Below are 27,465 nucleotides of genomic sequence, written 5' to 3'. Positions count from 1 at the left end.
AGATGTCGTAAGTAATTGATTTAACTATTTCCAATCCTCTGGAAACCAGTTCCATCAAATTGCTAGAGATAACATATAAATATATAGTGGTAAACGAAATATAGACAGACATTTAAGAGAGAACAGTTCATTGTGTTTATAACAATGCTAATAGGTTTACGACTCCTAGCCAAACAAAATAACCTCAAATAATAACCTACGCTACACAACTAAAGCAAATGGAATAGTTCCTGTCACGTCACGGTATTTCTTAAACATTTTTCTTCAATTTGCATCTTCAGTATTTTATAGTGATGACTACATTCCTGTAAACATATCTGTGTAAAAAGTATGTGCGCTTCTTGTTGAAATACTTCGATAATCATTCTGGAAATATGTTCAAAAAGAAAAAGATAGAAAGTAGGAAACAGCAATTTGACGGAATTTACGGTGTGAATAAAGAATTTACAAAACTTTCTACCGGATGTATATCAACAGTTTTTCATACCAAAGGTTTGTTGTTATTTAATGTTAAATATGTATGCAATAAAGAAGTGTTCTATCTAATACGTAAACTTGTAAAGGTTTAGTAAATGCATGTAATAGAACATATATGAAATGTAGATTTTTTATCACGTGCTTTCTGCGCAAATAATATTTTAAATATATCACTTTCTTATCATAACATCAGTTAGGAACTGTACACATTTTAAAATTATGAAATTTACTTGTATATGGTTTCAAACGTTTTGTTTTTGACCATTTTCAGTCATATTAACATTGCCTAGTCGAATGTAAAATGTTTGTAACCAAAACTAACTAACTAAATAAATAAACGCATGATATATGTATTTTTTTAATTATTTTGTGAAGTTTCTGAATTTATTTTGATTGCGAAGTACAAAAATGACTGACAAAATATCTTCTTCAGAAACAAAAAGGCCCATCAAACTTTAATGACAAATGTCGCTGTATTTAATCAGCAACATCATCTGTTTCACTTCCTATATTTCCATTTACGATTATTGATTGCAAACTTAGACGATAACATTGCAAATATAAAAATACTAAAAACAATCAGTCGAATTTAAGATCAATAAATGGACACCTGTATTGATAACAAAAGCTCCGAAGAATCAACTATAAAATGTTTTTTTATGTCAGTTACAATAACCTCAAAATGAATATAAAATACATGTTGTCACAATTGATAAAACTATAAATGCGCTGATGTCTTGCAGTTTGTCATGCCATGTCAATCTTTTATTGAATCCCGTTTAAATGGAAAATTAATGACAATCAGCTGCTAGAGGCTAGTTCATATTGATTGTATACCAGCAGTATAACCTCTAAGTCCATACCACTGAAATGAAATCAGAAACGAGACTTGCTATTATGCCATTTTATTTTTCTTGTGGTTTAAATTAATAAACGAATTATCAAAGTTTCAGCTTACATTGCTAATGCATTTTATTAGATTTGCAGTAGAAAATTGACAAAAGGGTCGTGAACACATTTGCACAACACGAGACAATAAAACTTGTATTTAAAAGTTTCGTATATTTTTTACTAATTTTAATACATTCAATAAAAAAGTATGTTAACAATATTCCAGCCTAATGTAAAAAAAACGTTCTCGAGAAAAAAAATATTAATAAAGTTATTCCTCATTCTAAGAAACAGAAAAGTGAAGAATAGATTTTGCACGTTTTATCTGATAGTTTTCATTGAAAATGACGCTACTATATCAACAAAATGGAATATTAGCCATTTACATATATTTAATAAACATAATAATTAGTGGTGAACGAAATATAGACAAGTCATGTACGTAGACGCCGGCATGAGAAAACAACCTTTAACGTCATTTTTCGAATGACGTCAAAAGACGTTAATATTGTCATTGTCATTAAAATATAAAAAAAAACTGCCCATGAAATGTTAAAAATAGACATGAATATGTAACGGTAAGCAGTTTTCAGAACTTTAATATTTTTATTTCAAGGACTAGAGAATTGAATATCTTAAAGAATTCAAAATGTCAATTAAGAAAATGCAGAAAATAGTGAATGGTGTTACAACACTATTTTATGATAATATGCTAATTTTATGTTTTGCAAGGAGTGCATTTAAACGAAGAATATATACATATTCCTCTGTTTGTCTTTTCCATTAGTCTTATACCATTACAAAAGCCAAAAACAATTTTCTTGTAGTTTATTTGTATTTCTGGAAGTACCTCAAACAAAATGTCATAATTGTTGTATAAATTAATGATAGAGTACAGATTATAATTATGAAGTAAGTTGCGTTTCTGTTTTATGTGGTTTCCTTTCTTTCCGAAGCAGAAAAAAATATTAAAAATATTTTTATCCGGTGAACTTGCGTGGAAGAAAATGAAAAGATGTATCTTAATAAATTAGGAACATCGACTTTATCTAATGATGTTGAAAATTCCTCGCTTGTTTCAATTTGCCAGGTGCTTATACTGTAAACATCACAAGTTTTTACGTGCATACCATTGAACACTTGATTTGAGGTAATCCAGACTTGCTTGCATTCTTCTTTTAAACAATTATCCATCCCGTCAGTACCTTGGGGTTAAATTGCATTAATTCTGCAGTTTTCCTCCTACACTAATTTCTCAATTAATTTTATATAAAAAATGAAAAAAAAAACTTAACAACTAACTTGTTAAGTTTGTTAAATGGATATGCCCAATTTTAAAGTTTAAGCTGTTAATCTAAAGTTTTAGTGCTTTCAATAATTAATTTAAACATACTATATTTACATATTTAATATTCTTACCCAATAGGATTAGAATGGAAGACAAACTGTCTTATGAAAATTTTATGGACTTCATTAAGCAGCCAACAGTGTTATTTGGTCATATGGCTCTCCTGGCTTTATACTGGTTGCAAATTTTTTCTTTCTTTCCCTTTCAGGTTTAGAACGTTTTTATAATTTATTTCGCTTTTACAATAGATATCATGTTATGTCAAATGTTTCATTTATTAAGGTATTATCTAATGTACTAGTAAGAATCTATCTGCTCTTGAGTCATTGGAAAAAGGTTGATGCAAACTTTATTATTTTGTCATATTGTTCCTTTTTTACTAATCAAAACAAGTTTTTCCTTTAAAGGTCGATACAAAGTGTTTTTGATTTAGAATCAATCTGAAGGAATATAAGTGAGCAAAGTTTTAAACAGCTGTGAAGAAATCAATCATAGTGTTTAACTATGTAATAACCATTAAACAGATCTTATCCTTCTATTGTCCATAATCTACAAGGAAAAGTATTTTCAAAAATCTAAGCCGATTTGCTTATGTCAACTAAACTGTGAAGGTGATTTTTAAGATGCTTAAATACTTACATAAAATAACCCGTGTAATTTACATTCTCACGGAAAGCTAATAAAAGATGCTTCTGATATTCAACGTTTCAGTTGTACAAGTTTATCAATCTTAAAATAAAAACGCATGCACAAATAATGAAAATGAGCATATGCGATTTGCCATTTTTATCATTTTCCATGTTGCAACACAGTAACTTATATCAAGTGGGAAGGATTATCTTTATAAGATTATCATGGTACAAACCAAACTATATTTATTTCGACAGCCGTATAGCTGAAATACAAATAAGTTTATTTCTAGTATGAAAGCAAAGAATTATATACTGTATATTAAGCATATTATATCTATTTTTCAGAAGGACAATTGAAACCTAAATCAGTTGATTTCTTACGTTGGAAGAACAGACAGGCACATAAAACTAGTGAATATGAGATACCCAACCTTATCATCAGACGCGGTCAAATGTTTGACATCAGCATTACATTCGAAAGAACATTCTCCTGTCAACAAGATGAACTAGTTCTTAAATTTGTAACAGGTACTTTAAAACCTTCAACCATTTTTATGAAATTTTACAAATCATTGTAGTACGTGATACGTGAGTGGCGATGCACGCCATTAAAATAGCAATTTTATTTTATTTCATTACAATTCTTTTTTACCAAGTTTTGACCAAGTCATTTAGCCAACTACTTTAGAATGATGTTGTGTAATAATTACGTTGTTTTTCATTCTTTTGCAATTTTGCAATTTCATTCCGACCTTTTTTTTATTATAACTCAATGTAAAACATATACATGTAAGTGGCGACAAGTGGATAACGCGAGTGGTTAACGCATCTAAGGATTCCTGACTGCGTTTGTTCAAACCCTGTCAGGGACAAGCCGTTGTTTTCTAGAGCAAGAAACTTCACATTGATTACTAAGTACTGGTTGGTTACAGGAACTGATTTGAAAGTGTTTCAATAAGCCTTTAGCTTCAAACTAAAATAAATTTTGTATAAACTAATGTGAAACTTAGTCTATAAAGTGTCAATGTTTGTTAAAGGACGACAACCCTTACAAAGTAAGGGAACAGTGGTTGCAGTACACAGGAAGAAAGTGCTGGATGATAAATCATGGGGTTACCAACTTGTAAGAGTAGAGGACAAACAAGTGCACCTTAAGGTAACAAAAACATTACTTGAAGTATTATGATATATATTCTGTGCTTAATGTGCTCTTTGAGCCATAAATCCCCACGTATATGACTTATATAATTAGGTTAAACTATATGTAATGTACAACAAGTCACATGAAACAAAACGATCACTTTTAGTCCAAATAACATAATTGAAACAAAATAATTTGAAGGCTGTTATATTACACGACCCACTTGAGGATGTTTAGAATGTTTGTTTATATGAGAAGGCAGCTAATTATGTACCCATTACACAAAGATTGAAGAATATACCTAAATTAAATGTTGGCTATAACCTGGAATAGTCAGTAAACAAGATTTTATTCCGTTTTCTATAGTTTATTATATAAAAGTTTGACTCATAAAATATACTGAGAGGTCATCTGGAGATTGCCTACATGTTAATTTTATTTCAATGATATACATTATTGAAGTTAAACAATTAAAATGGAATTATTTATAACTAATATAAATGTTTTATGATATGTTCACGCGTCATTGTTCTCGCTCTGTAATAAAAAGTACGAATTGTAATATTTGGTGTTTCATATCATTTAAAACTTTACTCTTACCTGTTTTTAGCTCACCTGTCACAAAGTGACAGGGTGAGCTTTTGTGATCGCTTTTCGTCCGGCGTCCGTCCGTCATCCGTCCGTCCGTCCGTCCGTAAACTTTTGCTTCAAATGACATCTCCTCATAAACCACTAAGCCAATTTCAATTTAGTTCCATGCAGAACTCTGGTTGCCATGGCAACCGAAAGAAAAAACTTTAAATATCTACTTTTAAAGAACCCAAAGAGCTAGAGCTTAGATATTTGGCATGAAACATTTTCTAATGAGTGTCTACCAAGTTTGTTCAAATAAAAGCCCTGGGTTTAAAATTGGCCCCGTCCCAGGGGGTCATTGATTTTCCCTATATGCATATAGTATAACTTAAAAAATCTTCTTTTAAAGAACCCAAAGAGCTAGAGCTAAGATATTTAGCATGAAACATCTTCTAGTGAGTGTCTACCAAGTTTGTTCAAATAAAAGCCCTGGGGTCAAAATTGGCCCTGCACCAGGGGGGTCATTGAATTTCCCTATATGCATATAGTAAAAACTTAAAAAATCTGCTTTTAAAGAACTTAAAGAGCTAGAGCTAAGATATTTAGCATGAAACATGTTCTAATGGGTGTCTACTAAGTTTGTTCAAATAAAAGCCCTGGGGTCAAAATTGGTCCTGCCCCGGGGGTCATTGATTTTCCTTATATGTGTTTAGCAAAAACTTAAAAAACCTCTTTGAAAAAATTCCAAATAGCTAGAGTTTAGATATTAAGCATGAAACATCTTCTAGTGAGTGTCTACAAAGTTTGTTCAAATTAAAAGCCCTGGGGTTAAAATTGGCCCCGTCCCGGGGGTCATTTTGATTTCCTTATAAGTGTATAGCAAAAAACTTAAAAAATCTTCTTTGAAATAACCCAAATAGCTAGAGTTAGATATTAAGCATGAAACATCTTCTAATAAGTGTCTACAAAGTTGTTCAAATAAAAGCCTTGGGTCAAAACGGGCCCCGCCCAGGGATGTCATTGTTTTTAACTATATGTGTATAGTAAAAACTTAAAAAATCTTCTTTTAAAAAACCCATTGAGCTAGAGCTTAGATGTTTAGCATGAAACATCTTCTTATGGGTTTCTACCAAGTTTGTTCAAATAAAAGCCCTTGGGTTAAAATTAATTCTGCCGGGGGGGGGGAGAGAAGGTCATTGTTTTTCCTTATATGTGTAAAGAAAAAACTTAACATCATGAAACGTCTTCTAATGGGTGTCTTAATTCCAAGTTTGTTCAAATAAAAGCCCTGGGGTTTAAACTGGCCCCGCTTCGGGGGCCTATATACAGGTGAGCGACCTCAGGGCCATCATGGCCCTCTTGTATTCAAAAACGTTACTTTCTAAACACCTGATATTTACCGTTTAAAAAACAAAAATTCTGTTAATTGTTCATTACAAGCAATATGTGTATAATTTTAATCTTCTATTGCAAAATACACGTGTTATATTTTACTAGCGTTTAATTAGCTACAAGCACGTGAAATCTTACTAACATATGACACTGTTTATACATGTAGATCGGCACCAATTTGTTTGATATCACCTACTTCTCTAACCAGACTTGACTCGTGACAAGCTTTTGCCTATATACTTGCTCGTTACTATCACTTACCTAATTAACCCAAACTGTTTAGCGTCAATCGTTAAGCTATTTTCTTATAGTACTCTCGTTTGTTTATCATTAATTAGCCTGGAAAATATCACAGAACTGTGTCATGCCTCTACCAAGCAATCTTTTTGATTGCTTTCCCATTTAAGTATTTTCCAATATCGGCAAGGTATTGAAATTACAGGTCAATAATAAGATCAACTATTAGGTGATGCATAAGAACAATCACTAAAAACATATATATCATTTAAATATCTAAGACTTCCCGTTCTGTTCTCAATATTTTATCAACACAAAAGATGTTTATCAATATCCAATGTATATTTTTAATCATTACATGTAGTACATGTTAATCAATCCAGTTTTGTATGACAAAAGAGCAACATAGTGCATCTCGAAAGAATTAAATATATATTTTTTTTTTAAAATTTGCAAATATTTCTCTCGCATGCTTATATGCAATTTCCAATACTTTTTGGACATTATGCCCTATGCTTGAAATAACACTTTTTTGTTGTTTTTTTTCCAAATATATATATTATTTAATCAAATCTCTTGTATTAGGTAAGCACCTCACCGGATGCTATTGTTGGTCGGTACAATCTATTTATAGAAACAACGCACAAAACTGACCAAGGAGATCAGGAAAAGTACAGATATGCCCAACCAGATGATATCTATATTCTGTTTAACCCATGGTGCCAAGGTAATTTGACACACAATATAATTTGACTTTCCAGAGCATGTTGCGTTCTTGAACAAAAATGTGATCAAACAAAAGAATTGTATCTGGTATTTTGTTTCGTCTGTCTAACGTCAGGTAACATTTACCAATTAATGTTTTCCGCAGGTTTCCTGCTAATTTCCTGAAAATGAATGATCGGATGTTTTTAACTTATCTAACAGTGTGAAATGAGAAAGAAATAATTCATTGCTATCAACTATAAAATTAATGTGCAAACATGCTTTATAAGTAATGCAGGAAGTTTGACTTGCCAATCTGATTAGCAGGGAAAGGGTTTGTTTTTGACCAGTTTTAACCAAATAAATTATCTGCTGGATATCATTTTTTGTTAGAAACCATTATTCTGTTCAAACATCCTACGATTGAATTTGAATTCTTTTAATATCACTAAAAACAGTTCAAAGTTTTTGAGTCAATGTAACAAGTGCATATGTGTATTTTTTTTGTTTTCAAATCATGGTGAGCGTAAATGATCAATACAATAGTAACATATAGGTCAGTTATTCTGTTTATTGTGTTAAATACTCTAAATGATATTGTTTATTTAAGTGTTCAATAGAACTTTATTTCGTTTCTTACTTTCGAATGACTAAACAAGAAATATAGCAAATAGATGTTATGTAGTATGCATGGTTATTGTAATTCTGTCATAAAATGTTCTTGTTTCAGACGATCAAGTATTTCTTGAAGAAGAATCTCAGCGACAAGAATATGTCCTCGGTGAAACAGGACGTATTTGGTTAGGCACTGTCGGAAAATTTTGTGTAAGGCCGTGGAATTTTAGCCAGGTAATCTAACGATGTGCTAAAAATGATGTTAGACTCTAATTGTTACATTACCATTAACATTATGCAAAATAATTGTTATATTTGTGCTTTTTACAGCCAATGATTAAATAGCAATCGTTACATCGTTACAATTAGTGGTTTACAACCATCTTCATTGGGGAAACACGAAAAATATATGGCTTCCCAAGCATATTATCTTCCTTTGTTGAAAATCACGATTTCATGTATCTATAAGAATTCATAATACATTGCTAGAATATTACTATTGATACAGATGGGAGAAACCATGACGTAATATTAAATACCATTGTGATTACTAATTGTTCGTATCGCTATACATGTATAACAAGAAATATTTACATAATGACTTAACCTTATTATATCAATCGATCGTCCGACACATTGAGAGTGGATGCTCTTCAATAATCAGTCATCATTACCAAACATTTACTGACACAGATAGGAAAGTACAAGTAGAGCAACGACAACAACAACACATTTATGTGTTTGGTTTGTTTGTTTTTTTTCGATTTTATGTCACACTGACATTGTAAAGTTCATAAAAAGACTTCCCAGCTTTACTGGTGCATCAAGATGTCAGGTTATCATCCATGCATTGTTCTAGGCACGATGCATGAGCGGGCACATGTGTTTTATCGCCAAACTTTCATAAGCCTTTTGAAAGCTTCATCACGCTAAGGAATCCAAGTCCCAGGCGGGTATCGAACCTACAAGTTAACAACTCAACAACAAATATAAAACAAAACAAACAGAACAAACGCAATAGTACTACACATAGTACTTTTACAAAAATCCCTAGAATTACTATATATTTTTGTCTTATGTAAATGGCCGATCAATGAATAAGTTTGCTTTTTCTTTCCTTGCAATTAGTATAATTTATTTTGCTAAAGAAATTAAGTAAGTTTTAAGTAAGGAATAAAAAAACGTACTTGTACAAAAATTGATGAGAGTTATATCAAAATGGCATCACTTAAAGATCATTGCTAACATTCCTTTTCAAATATTACATTACATGTAATAAAGATGTACAGTTAGAGGGAAGAAGGTCGTACAAAGTTAACTAGTTGCCAAAATTCTGTTTCAGTTTGACGATGTGAGTCTTGTAGCGGCTATTGCGATCATGGAGAAATCTGAACTTGGAGATCAGGCTAGAGGCAATTCTGTATTCGTTCTTCGGGCTCTTAGTAGAGTTGTATGTATTATTCTTAATTAATGTTGGTATCGTTTCCTTGCCTTTGTACCCTCTGTTTGACCAAAAAACTGCTAAATTTCTGAATTGGATGTGTCCAATCTTCATTTATGAACTGTCTTTTATCTATTTTGTGGATATCAAAATAATATTCAGCCAGAAATAGTCAGACTGCACGGATAATATTTGAGAATAATATTTGAATATTTACAGTTGTAGAAATGCTCTTTATTTAGATATATTCGAAGCTAGTATATGGGCAATAAGATCTTGCTAACTTACAACTTGTCCGAGCAAATCTATACATTCAGAAAATACAATACAGCATGTCTCGTATTTTCATATGGTAAATACTACTACAACTAAACACGAAATTTGAACACAACATAAAGAAATTAGATTATACTAAAGACAAAGGAAGTTAAAGAAGCTAATTAAAAAAAATGTGGGGGAAAAACTGATATTAAAGTAAAATATTCTCATTTGCTAGTCAAATTTAACCATAATGGACCCATACTGTTTCATTGCAGTTCAACACTAATGAGAGAGACGGTGGAGTTTTGGTAGGTAACTGGTCAGGCAAGTATGATGACGGTGTGGCACCACATGCATGGAATGGTAGTGCTGCTATTCTCGAAGAATTTCTAAAGAAACGGAAAGGTGTTAAATACGGACAATGTTGGACATTCGCTGCTGTAGCAACCACGGGTATGTATTGTTATGTATTTTATTATTCATATTTACGAAACCACAATTGTCAATTACAAGAGACGGGTTTTGGTTTACTTTCACATTTCCTTTTAAGCGTACAGTATAATATATTAAACTGGTCTAAAATAAACTAATACTCATACATATTATTCATCCCAAACATCAATTGCTTGACAGCCAGTCTATGCATTTTCAGATTCTTACCGAGATAATTAAAGGTGTCGGAAGAATATCGATGATAATCAGCATCAAGTTGACGCAAAAATGCCGAAAAAGATAATCACCTAATTCAAAATCCAGTATAATAAGATAAATAAGATAAATATTTATGCCCAGAGACTAAATATCTGTCCAAATTCATTTCACGCATAGTCTTTTTTTTGTTGTTTTTTTGATGGCTGATTCAAAAAATGTGCCGTTAACTTAATTGCACTTTGATTAAAACTTTAGGAACGGAATGAAAAGAAAATTGTACAGCATCTTGTCCTACTCTTCTTGCTTTTTGCTGATCACACGCTCTTAAAAATATAATTATGTTTGAAGAAACTAAAATTGTCTCCACTTAACTTATAAAATAGCCTTAATCTCTATTAATTTCCTGATTGCTAAAATCAAATAGGTCCAGGTACTGATTATATATTTTTTTAATTTATCTTATTTCTCTAACGCTTTAAACATTACTTGATGAAATAAATCAACAATAATTTTCAAAGTTCCAAAATTGAGGAATAAGAATAAGAGTAAGAGTCATTTTTCTAGATACCTGTTTTTTTATTATAAAAAACAACCTGTCTTAAAAAAACATTAACTTTATAATCAATGATAGTTTTTTTTTATAGTACATGTACTTGGATTAAACATTTTTGCGTACAGCTCATTCATCAAGAATTATCAAGTTTTTATGAGACAAAGTTTCCATGAAAACAATGCCATGGTATAGCCATGCTTTACATTTGAGTATTCAAGAGAGGGAAATAAGCAAAAATGTAGACCAATCATTATCAAATTATCAAAAATTAACTTTTCAAAATCACAAATTATAAGTTTTCAGCATAGTTCCAGATTAATAAGTCTATTGATTCAGGTTAATATTTCTATTACAATTAATTTTACGACGGAATAATCGACGTCGAAATTACGAAGAATAAAAGAAAGACTTCCGTAAAAAATGCGTAGTTTAGTTGCAAATTGCAGTTTGAGTTTATTCAAAGGGATCAAGAATTAGGACATTCTGAAGCGTTTAATAAAAAATATTTTTTTTTACATTTAATGACAATGAAGCATTTTATTATTGTTTAGAACAAAAATACATTGCTCAAATTTCAATAATTCATGTTCTTTAAAAAGGAATGTAAGTGTAATAACAATTAATGAACCATCATTAGCAACTAGTTTACAACATTTACTATAAATTTTGAAGATATCAAATATAGCAAAATAGTTTCTAAACTATCAGCTAGCGAAAAGCGAAATACAGACATAATGCCAGGAAAAGTGCAGATAAACAATAACAAAGCAATTATAAACTTCATTCCTCACAAAAACAGAAATAAACGACCTGCCCGACAAGCATTCAATCGTTTTATTTTTATTTCATTAACCATCTGTTCTTACTATACATTCGTGTACAATTATTTGATAACTATTCGATTATTATTTCATTTGATTATAGTATTCCGAGCTCTTGGCATACCAACAAGGTGTGTCACAGTGTTTAAAGCAGCACATGACAGCGACTACAGTTCTCCAATGGACTCTCATTGGTCTATGGACGGCAAACCAAAGACGTCTATGAGTGATACAATCTGGTAATTCCCTTGAAATATATTTCAGAAATAGAAAGATTAATGCATATCTTAATCTTCAATACTGCAATTGCCATGAAAAGCAGTCTGCTTTATTTTCGTGCCAATTACATTGTTGATTAAGTATAAATAGATAAAGGGACATAAAGCATATGGTTGGTATATATAAATGTTTCATATCATTACAATGTTGTTTAGGAGTAAATAAAGATTGAATTCTAAAAATAGAATTGTTATCATTTAACCATATGCTCGCTTACAATTGAAAACTTATATATATATACTATGTCAGAAAAATATGCAAAATGTTTTACGTCTCACCGTATGTTAGAAATGATTGGGATAAATTCAGTATAGATCTGCATTTTTCAATTCTAGATAATTATTTATCTTGTTTTGTCGTGGGATCGTTTACATCTGGTGGTTTGGAATTCTTGTTTGATCTAAATTGCATTGCCCTGTGCAAACATATGATCAACATCATTTTCAGTATTTAAATGCATTTCTGTTTATCCATTGTTTATTTTGTGAAAAGCCATTCGATTTTGTTAAATTTGGCATTTGCTTTGAATCATGAGCCAAATAGCATTGCATTTATTAATGTATATTTCAAATACCAACAAACTATAAATTGTTTCTCGTGCAATATTTTCCCGTTTGTGTACAATTTTCGTTTTCCCTAGGGATTTTCATGTATGGAATGAATCATGGTGCAAGCGACCAGATTTACCCCCAGGATATGATGGCTGGCAAGCATACGACCCCACTCCACAGGAATGTCTTGAAGGTGAATTATTTGTCCGTTCATATCATATCACGACGCCATGGTAGTTTAATATTATATTTATGTTCAAGTATTCAAATATGCATAAAAACTATTTTTTTTTATAGTTTTACCACAGTTTGAGGAGCAATTGGTAAAGCGTTCATATTTCAAAATAGAAATGTGCTCCGGGAATATTTATAAAGCAAAGAATATCAGAAAAACATTATAGATAACTTATTGAAACAGAATAATTAAATTAGTTTTTGTCACAGGAGTTTTTTTAATTTGTATGGCTATTTATATCATGATTATGAAGGTGCGATTTTTGAGACATACATATTATGTATTTTGTTAAACATAAATGATGTAATAAAGGTATTTATTTACTTGCAAACGTAACTCATTAACGTATAGAAATCAGGTATATACTAGTACATTGTAGAAATTCCAATTAAGCTAATGAAGTAGATATTGCTTGTTGGATAAATTCGGATTATTTTGGATGTTAATGTAGATATTGCTTGTTGGATAAATTCGGTTTATTTTGGATGTTAAAGTATAATTTTGAGAACATTCCTTTGTTTAGATTTTGGTCATATGTTTCCAATAGTTTTATATAAAAAAAATATTTTGCTTAAATCATTCTCATTGTTGCTATTGCTTTTTACCACATGTTTTCTTCTTCAATTTTCTGTATATTTTTGTACATTTTTATTGACTCGATTCTTGAAGGGCATCTTGATGGTACGTCAGTTTTTATTTCTTGCATGGTTTAATATTTTGAACTGCGGTGGTTGTTTCAAAGAAATATATACACACACGTTCGTTGTCCTAGTGTGTCTTGGAATATATATGTGTTAACATTTGTTCATAGCCTGCTCCTACATTTAAATCGGTTCGATTCTAATAATGTTTTCCTCTTCAATTACTTTGTATGTTTAAAACTGTAATATAATGAATGTATCTTTCTTTATTTTGTATAACACTATCGATAACTTCTTATAACAGGAGTGTTTACGTGCGGTCCGGCGCCAGTGAAGGCCGTTAGACACGGTGAAATTTTTTATGGTTATGACACAAAGTTTTTGTTTGCGGAGGTTAATGGCGACAGAGTTCACTGGACCGTTGACCAAGAGGGAAACATGACACCTGTTGCAATAGAGGAAACTATAATGGGCAAATTCATCAGTACTAAAGCTGTTGGTACAATTTCAAGGGAAGATCTCACAAATGCATATAAGTTCAACGAAGGTATTTATCATATATTAATAAAAAACGGATATTTTAAAGTATTTGTTTTAAAAAAAAAATGTTATACTTATAAATTTTATTATGTTAAACATTGATTTGTCAGTAAATTGTAGTTTATTTAACCTATTTAATCTATTACAAATCAATTCACCAAACAATATTTTATGATCAGAAGATTCATTTCAGTCCTAATCGCAAAATATTAGTATATGTACAATGTATATGTTTATGACATTATTATTTCTGCATGTGTATGACCATTTCCGTTTAGAGCTGTTGTTAATAATCTGCTACAGTAAATTCATTTAGAAATTTATCCTGACCAAAATAACACACATTTTGATGTACAACTGGTTTCCTCTAATATTTCTGAATTCATAAATAATTGTAGACAGTGATGAAAAGCGTGTCACAGCCGAGCTTGCAAGAAAATTGAGCTCTAGAAGAAAGACAAATATAGAAGAACCAAGCTCAGTTGATGTTGAATTTTACTTAACATGCGACATGAAGCGCTGTGGAGATTTTAGCACTGTCATGAAAATAAAGAACACAAGCACGGAATCTCGAACAGTTGATGTACATTTAACTGCATTGTCATGTAGATATACTGGAATTCAAACTACTGAATTGAAGGATGCATATTCAACAACAGTGTTAGAACCTGATGCAGGTATATTTGCATTTCACTCCTGTAAAATAGATGTATTTTGTTACAATATTTGTATCAACAAGTCTTCAAATTTTTATTTTGAAAAGAAATAAAAACTTCTGAAAGTTGTTCTAAATAATGCACATTGTGACAAATGTACAAATATTTTGACTCATACACTCACTATACAGTTATAATTATTGTTTAAAGATATGCTGAAACAGTCGTTACCCCGATATCAGCGGGATTTGAAAAAATTAATAAAATCATTTGTACATTTTCCCATAGTTTGCACACAAAAGAACACGCAAAGCATTGCATTGTAAAAACTTAGAATATCTCAAATGTGTAATATATTCTTCATAGAATTAACAATTTGTCTTACTCGGATGGACGTTGCGTTTGTGTACATAATTCATGAAATATTTCATAGGCCAGATATACTTTCAGTAAAAATGTCCTGACTATTCGAGAGCTATTGAACTCACCCATGCGTCGGCAACCCCATCGCCGTCACACTTTGTTTAAGTTTTGACGTGCAAAGTGGTATCTTTAAAACTACTGATTGGAATGGATTGTAATTCACAAACTAATTTGAGAGTATATTAGAAAGTCACTGTCATAGGCACATAACTCTATAATGGATTTAGACAGAAGTATTGCCTTCTTGAACTTTAACATTATCCAAGCTCTTGTTTTACTATCAAGCATTGAGAGTATTGAGCACCCTGTCCTAGTGACAGCACATGTAAGCAATTAAAGTACTGTTCTTATTTACTAGATATAGTTGTTTTGTTTCTTATTACAGAGACTGAAGTTACATTACAATTGAAGTGTGTGGATTATATAGGAAGTGTTGATTCAGATAGCCACCTTAACTTATATGCAATGACACATGTAAAAGAGACAGGGCAGCGATACATTTACGAAGAGCCGGTTTGGATAGAGAAACCCCATATAGAATTGAAGGTATCAAGTTTAGAATCATTTACATTATTAAATACCTGAATCACAAAAATGTATGATCAAAAATGTGGATACTATTTGTTATTTTTTGGAAACCAAATCACTGTTACATTATCTTGGCCGAACAATTGTTTGTTAAAAAGATGTTTTGGAGTCTTATAGCTGTCTTTTTAGCTGCAGGCATAAGTCTGTATAAATTGTCGATGAGAGTAGTTTTAAAAAAGAGCATAATAACATTATTTGAACGAAATCAAACTGATTTTGTATTTAAGGGCATGGTCGCTTATTCATTAACAAGAAAAAAACGATCCAGAGAATGTAGATGATTCTTAATCTATAACAAACGTTACAGCAATTATGACATAGCAAAACATTATAGGTAACACGTGAGATGAATTGAAATGAAACTGAAATAAAATAATACTGAAATTGGATAAACTAAAATGCGTATACCTTTTACCCGCTCCACCCCCTCCCGCATTATTGAAAATGAAACAACAAAAAACACGAAAACCAAAGAATGTGAAATGAACAGAACTAAATAAAACTGCATCAGAAGAAACGAAGCCTGTGTATAAAAACAGTAGTCAACATTCAAAGTTCCGTAGAATATTTTCCAATTCAATATGATCATGAAACTCATTTCTAATTGACTGTAAAATTTCTAATCATAACTTTTATTACAGCAAAGCAATTTCTATGGATTCTGTATTGATAAGGAACATTCGTAAGTTATTGTCAATAAAATCAGTTTGCGTCTTGAATCATTTGAGCCGCGCCACGACAAAACCAACATAATGGGTTTGCGACCAGCATGGATCCAGACCAGGATCAGGATCCATGCTGTTCGCTTACAGACCCTATAACAAGTAAAGAACTGATAGCGAACAGTATGGATCCTGATCAGACTGCGCGGATGCGCAGGCTGGTCTGGATCCATGCTGGTCGCAAACCCATTATGTTGGTTATGTCGTGACGAGGCTCATTTTTGTTTTTTCAATCAGAAGCAAGGATACGACTTCTTTATTTAAAAGTTTGATCAATTTCTAAAATTACTATGAGAATGATTGTAGCAAAACCAGAATAAATTAATTACTAGTCTTTTTGTTAATTTGGGCAAATGAACAATAAACACATATTTATGTGACCACACTAATGTATTGAACTTTGTGAATGATAATGCCATGAACTTTATAATGTCCAGTCTGTTATAATTGAGAGATGACACCCATAGTTTTCTGACACAACACCCAAAATGTATTGTGTAAATATAATTGTTCATCATGAAAAATATAAATATATCGAATAAATATGTTTAAACCAATGTATTTGGAAAATATCATAAATCATGTAAATGTCACTAATTGGTTCAATGACTGCATTCATATATTACAAAATATTTTTAACAAAAGTCCTGAAAAATGTGATCTGATCCCTCTGAAGCATTATTATCATAACAAAATTACTTGAAAACTGCAAGTCTTACAAGTCTAAAAAAAACTATATTGATCATAAATCATACAAAAATTAAGGGAGATGGGTGCTGATCTCGTTGTTTACCATAACATGTATGACATGACAATTTTACTTTTAGACGGAAGGCAGTGCTCATGTCGGCAAAGCATTTGACGTGATCATAAAGTTGGTAAATCCATTAAGTGTGCCGCTTACAGGGGCGCTGTTAAATGTTGAGGGACCGGGAATGCAAAGAACATCGGCAATCAAAATCAAGTAAGAATTATGAATAGTAAATAACCAAAGGTGATGCCTTACCATGCAACATATTACTTTTGAATTTTCTGGTATTGTAGAACAGAAAATGGGAAGGTTTGATGTATTCACAGAGATTTACGTGCAAGTGTAATTAATTTCAATCTTTTCATGCTTTATCTTTATTGAAATACCGGTATTAAAATTGCTTGTTTGTTTAAAACTGGGAAATTTCAAGATAATTATTCCTCTTTAGATAAATCACATTCAAACGTGATGTACGTAATGCACGGGAACGACACAGCTACATTTATTCATATGTTTACTTCCGACATGCCAGATCGCATACTGAAAACAAAATTCGCATTTTTATTATTTTCTTTTCTAGAAAATCCATTGCTCCGGGGGAAGAACTCCGTGAAGTTGTACAAATGAAGTCGAGACGGTTAGGAAGAAAGGAAATCATCGCAAACCTGCAATGTAAACAACTGAGTGACGTCACCGGTGTTATAGAAATAGATGTTATTGAAGAAAATCGCACGTAGATCTATACACAACCGGTGGTACAAAAAATAGTGTCAAATGATGATTACTTGAAACTTGATAGTATATTTTGTGGTGTAATTGTGCAAATTCTTGCTCAAAAAAACTTTTCAACGTATGTACTGTTGGGATTTTTAGCAAGTTTTGATAAAATGTTTTCAAATACATTACATAAACAAATGAAAGTTGAGTTCCGAAGAGAACCTAAAATTACCAATGTTTTGTCAGATTTTAATTTGCAATGATAGAATTGATGATTGGCAATGGTGCTGATGTATGTTGTGAAGATTAGGTAGGAATTCTAATAATTTGAACTAGTAATATTTTCATCAGTCTTGACCTGCGAATGTTTCTTCTTATGGGTGTTTAGATATACCTTTATAAATCATGCTTTTAGGTGCTTTACTCTGTACATGATGAGAAATGGAGCGATTGGTGAGAAGACTAAATGAATATGTATATAGTATAAAAAATGCAAGTTTTCTTCTTTAAAATCAAGAATTCCTGCTACATTCACTTACTTATTAAAGGAAAATAAAATGATTCAATGTAAAAAATACAATAATTACATGTTTCTTTTCCGTATTCTATGGATGAGAAAAATGTAAGGTTGTGTAGATATATATGGGCTTTTTTAATTAACTCATTAAAAAGATTACATTGACTGGTGTGCTATTATCTTTGCACTTACGAGTAGTTCTTAAAGCTTAGAGACTTTTAAAAGCTGCAGATAGATAGGTTTTCTTAAAGTGTATATTTTTATCGAACAAGGTTACAGGTACCTAGTATTCATTTTGTGCAATAGCTGAAATTTTAATTTGTAAATGGTTTGCCACTTCCCAAAGGCGATTTCATAAAATAAAATTTTGTTGTTACTTAGGAGACGACTAATAAATACTTGTTTTTATTTCTTTATATAAAATAGTTTATTAGAAGTATTTCAGTGTTGTTCTAACAATTATGTCTTATGTCCTTAAAATACTGATGTCTCTGTAAATGTACCGAATACAAAGGTGTGTTTTATATTTGTTATCGCCAAAGTGCAATATATACTAATACTCATTTAGAACCATATTTCATTGCATTTTTTTCTGTTTGAAGTATATTCTATAATAATAAATTATCAATATAAGAAAAACATGTTGTTCTAGTACCCAGTCACATTTATATTTAAAAAAGGACTTAAACAATCTTCAAAGCTATTGAATTTGATATAAGTTTATGTCTAGACAAAAGCATTGTATTCAAAATAGTCGATAGTTATTTTCTGTAAAACATCAAATTTATTCTTCCAATCATATCAAGCATTTCATTCTTTGCATATTCTACCAAGAGTAGTGTTTTGAACATTTTAAACCAAGGCAAAAGTCAATGATATCAGGCATCATTCAAGCTATTTGGAAAGAATTGTTGGATGATATTAAGACAAAGATAAAATGATGTCTGGCTAAGAGTTAAAGGCTAATATCTTTGGCTTGATTTGCATGCAAGATCTAGAGAGCATTTCGCGATGAGCCAACTTGAATAGCTTTATAAAATGCAATTTTTTAGAAAACAGTTGACCGACAATCAACTCGGATTTATGTTCCTTATTCTTATCCAAGTTATCGGTTCCATATATGATCTGGCCTTAAACGTTTTAAAAAAGATTGCTTGGTAATTATGGACTTTATTGATATTTATGGCATGTAATGATTCAACAGTGGCACATTAAATTAAGTAAAAAAACATAAATGACAATGGATAAGTGCATTTCTTGGTAAGGACTGTGCTAGTCCTTCATATCCCGAGGAAACGTTGGATGGAGGTATCTCAGATAAAGCACATTAATATCAAAATATCATGTTCAACAGTACTTTCTGTACATGATCATTGTCCGAAAAGGTACAAAGGCTTGTTATTAAGATGATTTATCGAGTAAATCACTGCTTTATTATTATGAATGCATAAAATTGTCCAGAAAAAGGCACAAACCCTTCAGCAGTTATGGAGATACAAGATTACAAGCAAAAACTTTACCAAGAATTTCTAAGCCGAAAAAGGGGCATAATTATGCTAAATAACACATCAGAGTTATGGGACTTTTGCCAATTATGTAAGATACTCACAGAGAAAAAAGTGTGTGAAGTTTCCATCAATTCCCTTTAGTAGTTATGGAGATACCAGTTTACACGCAAACCCTTAACCAAGGTTCTCCCTATTGATGTCCAGTCCTTCTGTCGTCTGTTTGCTGATTACCGTGTCATTGACAGGCAGGCTAATTCTGCTGATGTCACTACCAAGCTACAAAATATTATAGCAAATATGAGAGAAGTAATATATTTGATAAGAGTTATACCATGCATCAAATGATTTTACATGCATCGCTCAAAACACCTTGCAAAGCCATTATTACTTTATAGACAAGACTGATTTTGAGAATTTGGCTCCCTATAAGATGCTAGAGGCATTTTGTAGTACAAGTGGTATCTCGGTGTATTTTACCTATTATAGGTATGCTGAATCCGATAAAGGTGGATACCAAATTGAAAAACTTGATCTTGACCATTGAAATGGCCATTTAAAATGACCACTAAAATGGCCGCCAAATTTCTTTATCATAAATGGATGATATATCAAATAAAACTTTTAAGGAAAGGAAAAGCCTGAAATTTGTCACAAAGCATGTTTAGCTAAAAACAAATTAGACACCAAAACAGAATTAAAAAAACACAAAACAATCCAATATGGCCGAAAAATCCAAGATGGCAGACATTTTTCTATAGGCCAATATAATAGTAATATAGAAGTAATATTAAAGATAGTACTGAAAACTTTAAGGCATTTACGCAGCGAACACTACACTCTTTCCTGCCCTATCTGCTAGATATAGAGCTTTCATGTATTTTATCTGGCACTCTATGCAAGCATATAGAGTGGCTACTCAGATTCCTACTTATATTTGCACAGCGTGCGTATGTGTGAGGGGGTTAAAACGTGTGCATGCAAAATATACATTAATTAAAGGCACCTTTCTCTGAGTACTCTTGGGTTTTGGTGTTCGTTTTTCTGTTATCGGTCGTCGTCTTCGTTCTTCTGTTATCGGTTCTCGTCGCATTTCTCTGCTGTCTTCTTCTCTTATTGGTCGTGACTTTTGTTTTTCAGTTTTTGGTCCTCGACGCAGTTCTCTTGTTGTCAGTTCTTCTGTATTCGGTCCTGGTCTCAGGTCTTTTGTTGTTACATGTTCTGTTATCGGTCCTCTTCTATTTTTCTGTTATCAATCCTCGTCTCCGCTGTCCTCGTTTTTCTCCTTTCTTCTGTCATCGGTTCTCGTCTCTTTTCTTATGTAATCAGTCCTGGTCACCGTTTTCTAGTTGTCAATTCTGTCATAGGTCTGTCTCTGTTATCGTCTATGTTATTCTGTTATCGGTCTTCGTCTATTTTTCTGTTATCAATCCTCGTCTCCGTTGTCTTGTTGTCAGTTCATATGTCATCGGTCCTTGTCCTGTTAATGGTTCTTGTCTTCGTTTTCCTCCTTTCTTCTTTCATCGGTTCCCGTATCTTCTATAATCAGTTCTGGTGCCCGTTTTCTTGTTATCAACTCTTGTGTCATGGGTTCCCGTCTATGTTATCGATTCCCGTTTTAATCCTTCTGTATTCAGTTATCGTCTATGTTATTATGTTATCGGTGTCCGTCTCTCTTTGTTGTTGTTTTGTTGTCAGCTATTCTGTTTTCGGTCCCTGTCCTGTTCTGTTATCGGTTCTTGTCTTCGTTTTTCTCCTTTCTTCTATGATATGTTCTCGTCTCTTTTCTTCTGCAATCAGTCGTGGCCTCCGTTTTCTTGTTGTCAGTTCTTCTGTTATCGGTCCCTGTCTCTGTTTTTCTGTTATCGGTTGACGTCTCTGTTCGCTTGTTGTCAGTTCTTCTGTTATCGGTCCCTGTCTCTGTTCTTCTGTTAGCGGTCTTCGTCTCTGTTCGCTTGTTGTCAATTCTTGTCTCCGTTCTTCCTTCTGTTATCGGTCGTCGTCTTCGGTCTTGTACTTTCGGTACTTGTTTCCTGTTCCGTTAAGGTCTTCTCTTGTTTCTATCGTTGCCGTCATCCTGTGTCTATGTCCTGGTTTTGTCAGTCTTGTAGTCATTTATTCGTTCAGTGGAGTAGCGGGGGATCGAACTCACGACCCCTTGATTTGTAGGCAGACAGTGTTACCACTGCACCATAGCGCCCGCTCTGAATAATAACCATTTTTGAAAATCCTTTATACATTAAATACTATTTCAATGGCTAACAAAGGGTGTATTACAATTACAAAAATGTATATTTTAACACCTCTATTATGTAGCCAACCCACGTGACTTTTATATATGGTCAAAGAAAATATTACTCCATTTTTAACACGTAGTATTTTTATAGATAATTTTGCTGTTACTTTAAGATATCCTGGAAATTTATTGGAGGGTACCCGGAATTCTAATGTATAATCTTCTTGTAGAATTTTCTCAAAACCGTGACTGAATTCCAAAATTTTCGAGAGCTGCCATGGCATAGCAAGCACACGTAGCAATATCCCGGTTTCAGACATTTTATGACTCGATGAAAATATGGTGTTGTTATTGTTGTTGTTGTTTCTAACTTTAACTTTAAATTTCAAATTAAATAGTCACTTATTTGTAAACAAAATGGTAAACATTTGTTGTTTTCTGTATTTTTGTTAAGAATGTGATAAAGTTTAAGATGACTTTTTAATATTAACGATTATCCATCGTATACCTGAATGCAGATATAATTGAATCTAAAAAATGAATTATGCAGATATTATTTTTGGCAGAAAACAACAAATACAAACAAAACAACACACAAAAAACCTACATGCAGCATACATGTGTAATGTTCACAATGTGCTGAAAAACGGCTCTTTATTAATTTCAATATTTCAGCAAGTGACACATTTTATAAAAGAATGGGACAGAAATGTTATTTAAAAAGTAGGTTGAATATTTTTTAAACCTCGTTTGCTCAACACTCAATTATCACATTTTTATATATAAACCTGAGGTACAGAAAATTGACAGAAAACAACTTTCATAGATTGAGATAGAGCCAAGATGTCGTAGATATTTGGGTTACAAAAGGAGTTTTTGATCCTGATAATGTTTTAAGTAGGAAAAACATATTACAAGCTTAAATTCTTAAAATTTTGTACTGCCTTAATTTTTTTTAAATTATTGCAATTATGTAATTATTATGTCTTTAGTTAGTTTCTGGAGAAAAGGCTTAACAAAGGTGGTATCTTTTATTTTATAGATAAATTTTATAATGTGTCACATGTCGCCTTGAAAAAAGATTTTGTAATGGTTTTGCGCATACTTAATCCCGCTTTTGCATGTTGGAACAACAATAGTTCATTTGTTTGTATTCACAGCCTCCTTGCTTATTTTGTTTAGTCTTATTTCATTGACCTGTCAATTATAAATACATTACATCACTAATTGAAATATAAGATTACACTTCGAATATGGAGTATATAGAGGACATTTGTTTGTTTGTGTGTAAGATGAAATTTTATTTCATCGAGTGGGCTTTAAAAACAGTATTCCCACGAGTGGCGTGGCCACGAGTGAGAATACTGTTTTTAAAGTTCACGAAAAAGTTTATTTTTTAAAACACTTTTTGTGTCGGTTTGTGTTGTGTTTATGGCATTGAAATGACATTTTTTGACATTTCAAAATAATTTTTAAATATTCATTTTAAACCATAAATACCATAATAAGTGCAAAATATATGAAAACAAAATGAACAACTTAAAAAAAACATAGCTACAAATAATGTTGAAAATTACGGAACACCTGAAGTGACATTTTCCACATTTTCTTCCTGAATTGAATTCGTTTTTACGAGATAATAATTCCCAATTAGAAATATTATTTCGTTTTAACGAAAAATAAAATCTTAATTACGAAATATTGATTCGTTATTACGAAATATTATTCCGTAATTACGTATATTAATTCGTTATTACGAAATATTATTTCGTAATTACGAAATATTAATTTGTTATTACGAAATATTTATTCTTTGGTAATATTTATAAACTAAGTTTATTGTTAAATATAAGTCAAGTAAACAAAACATTAAAAGTGATTTTTTTTCAATCTTAGTCTTATACTATAACGCGCTAGTAAAACAGTACTGTATATACTGTTAATTGAGCCATTAGACTTATAATCGCTATATTTGGTGGCCAATCTCATTAAAATCCAATCATATTGAATAATCATTTGATTTTTACAAGAATAATTAATTGCATCATATTGTATCATAGTTTAAATGACCTATTATAGTATTTTTAAGCAGCCATTTTGAATTGACCTTTTGAAGGTCAAGGTCAAGTTTATTTTCTTGGTATCCACCCTCATCGTCTTCAGCATACCAGTATTAGGTTAAAGCACTCGAGATATTACTTGTACTATAAAATGCTTCCAGCATTCATATTTTCTTAAAATCAGTCTTGTCTATTACACGCTAACCTCGTGACTATCAACCAAACTATTTTTGGAGGTGTGAAATAAGTCGAGTGGTCAACACATAAAAACAAAGCAACGATGATAGGTCGGGTTTCTGAGATGCATGAATCAGTAGCTTCGAGTTTATACAAAACAGCCAAGGCTATCATCTTGTTACTTCGTAACTTAGTAATACATAAATAAAAATCTTTTAAGTTCTTATTCTTTGCATATACTATCTTCTGAAGAAAATGTTAGTAGTAGCTGCCACGGTATCGGAGTTAGCGTAAGACTTTTGCGCTATTAGATACATTTTAACTGCATGTTTTTATTACCGATTTGAAAGTATTATATGCGGATGTTTCAAAGTTCAAATTTTACCACTTCATGTGAAATGTTGACTGTGCTAGGGAACGTGAAAGGCAGTATACGATCAGCGATACCTCCGTGAACAGGCTTAATCAAACCGAGCCTGCAACATTTTCAATTTTGCCGTGTTGGGCTTTCTTTAGGGATTCTGTTTTTATCAATTTTATATGTAATTGCCTGTATGAAAGCCAGGAAAAGATCTACATGATATGACAGTCACATGTAGGACTTTGGTTTAGCTTTATGATTGTTGTAGGACTGGAAGGATTGAAAAAATATTGCAAGTTTTGCTTAATTGCATTTATTATTTTCGTCTTGAATCAGTACTCGAAGTTGACCACGGAAAATCTTCTTTAAATTCCATTTTGTACTATTCATATTTGAATAGATAAAATGTTTTAATGAGTTTCAATTTAAGTAGATACCTTTATAATTTCAAAGTTATGCAATATCAATATTGCTGATTGAAGTTATACATTTACATAATTCATTTAAAGCTCAAAATAGAATAGGTTTGCAAAGAATATTGGGAAATGAAATAAATGTGTTGCTAATTATTGTTCGAAAGTTTGATACAACAGGTAAGTGGAATTATTTCTCTGAATGGAAATCGAGCTGGCATTTAAATTACACCAAGATACAAATTAATATGTAATATTTAAAATTTGTTTCTTCCAACCTAAATAGCTGCATAGAACTTTTCAGAAAAGCCAGAGTTTCTTCTATTGCTTAATTTGAACCTTATCAGTATCATCCACACTAGAATTTCAATCTATAGAAAGTAGTGTACATCGTATATTACAAAATAGTGATAATGAGGCTTTTCATTAGATGCGAATCAGTACATGCTTACACTAAATAGACACAATGTATAGTATAAAGTCGACAATGATAAAACAGATGCACAAAAGATCTAGTTATAATAGCTATTGCACTATAAGAAAGCAAGCAACAATAATTACCGAAATTTATAAAATCTAAACATCTTTGATTAAATGGTAACTATAAAATTTAAAGAAAATACTGCAGTACATACAACAAGCGGACGTTACATTAAATTTAAAATAGTACAGTTGGTGTTTGTTTTTCGGCATTTTAGTTCCATTAAAGTTTGGCGTGACACAGTCGCGCTACAAATATAATGGAATTGGTGCTGACATAACAAAATAACATAATTAGTGGTTGAATGTTTACTCAGCGCGCGTATTACTGAAAAATGGAACGATTTCATTGAACAAAATAATTGTTCAACCATTAAGTATAGGTGAGTGTTTGTTAGCGCAGCCGGGTGACAGAATGATTTAACGGAATTATGAAATTATAAGTTGTTGCAGGTTAAATAAACTAAATGTACTACTATAAAGCGTAATATTGTTCATCAATAAGGAATACATATAAACATATTCACAACTATAAACTAATCTTAGAAAATATACAGTATACATAAATTACGTCATATCTAAATAAGATGTCAAAGATATAGTTAAATATAACATTTATACAAAGGTGGGTAAGTATGAAATGCAAGATGGGATATCAATTAAACAAAAGCGAAAATATTTATTCCTACAGAATACAATTAAAGTTTCAGCCGTATTTTTTGAGCGCAGTTATACTCTTAACTTTCAAGTGGTTATTCAGAAGCGTATGAGTTTACTCTTTCGATATCCCTGTGGTAAAGGTTATCTGGGTAAATGAAAGTCTGGCATCTTTGTCAATGATAGGCTTGACTTTATGAATGTTTTTGCATTAGGTAACTATGAAGCGTTTTTCTACCAGACTTACAGACATCTTTAATTGACTCGTGCCCCTTTTTGAATGAATGCATTCACCTGGAAACAGTTGCATAAGATACAATGTACTTCATTATTGCCATAAATATTACATATATCATTACTATATAAACATTGATAGCAGACTGTCTAAGTTTTGCTCGAGCATTTATGTAAACCCGTATTTCAGCACTTTTAACTGAGCGTTTACCAGCCAAGTTATAATATATACTCGTGTAAAGGTATTTTAATGTGAATAAAATTCTTAATGAAGATGCTCTAAATCATAGCAAAGTTTAAACAAACACAATCTTGATCACGAGCTAAGTTAGAAATGTACTTCATAGTACATTATATATTGACAACCCTCGTAATTAAACTTAATATTAGGCAATGCAACTTATGAAAGATTGTGGCATTACAAAAAATCCGTGCAGGAGCAAAGATGCAAATATCAAGAAAAGCAACAAACTAAATAAATGCCAAGTAGAAGAATACATTATATTAAATTACAATGCAATGAAATGGTAGACACAATTTAATTCACTTCATAATTCAAAAGAAAATGTCACACACAAAGCATGCTTGCAATCAATTCATACAAAAAGAATCGGCTGAATACTATGAGCCAGGTAAGGGCGTGTATGTAAAAATAGATATAAAATAAAATGAGCTCATTACATAATAACAGCTTTTAAACAAATTAATAAACTGCAGTTTGTGCATAATTTACATATTCTTTCCTTTTTCAAATGAAACTAAAGTTAACTTTTTAAAATGAGCAAAATTTGAAAGTTACTTGTACTTAAATCTAGTACTTTCTTTGAATCTTTCACTGAATTTTCAATAGGTCCATCAACTGAAATATACTGTAGAGTTCCATATTATCATTTATATTCGTGTCCCTTTTCGCTATTTAAAATTAAAAGCGCTTTTCGCTAATATTGTAACCGGAATGGTACGGCACAGAGACCGTCTGAAACT

General features: G+C 31.5%; 1 protein-coding gene across 1 annotated transcript; it reads left to right on the top strand.

Moving 5' to 3' along the window:
• The first annotated feature begins 348 nt into the window (after positions 1-348).
• On the top strand, positions 349-19,006 carry LOC132723302 (protein-glutamine gamma-glutamyltransferase K-like). The gene is made up of 14 exons (XM_060707979.1): positions 349-492; positions 3,694-3,876; positions 4,386-4,504; positions 7,277-7,418; positions 8,127-8,245; positions 9,354-9,461; positions 9,989-10,166; positions 11,842-11,977; positions 12,658-12,761; positions 13,749-13,991; positions 14,383-14,661; positions 15,449-15,609; positions 17,201-17,337; positions 17,705-19,006. Exons 1-14 carry the CDS (start codon positions 375-377, stop codon positions 17,859-17,861), a joined length of 2,184 nt encoding a protein of 727 aa, XP_060563962.1. The 5' UTR covers positions 349-374; the 3' UTR covers positions 17,862-19,006.
• The last annotated feature ends 8,459 nt before the right edge of the window (positions 19,007-27,465 follow it).

This window comes from Ruditapes philippinarum, unplaced genomic scaffold, assembly GCF_026571515.1.
Source record: "Ruditapes philippinarum isolate M1 unplaced genomic scaffold, ASM2657151v2 ctg5653_1_1_1_1, whole genome shotgun sequence".
Classification (NCBI taxonomy): Eukaryota; Metazoa; Mollusca; class Bivalvia; order Venerida; family Veneridae; genus Ruditapes; species Ruditapes philippinarum.
The sequence above is the reverse complement of the archived record's forward strand: the minus strand, read 5'-3'. Positions and strand labels throughout refer to the sequence as shown.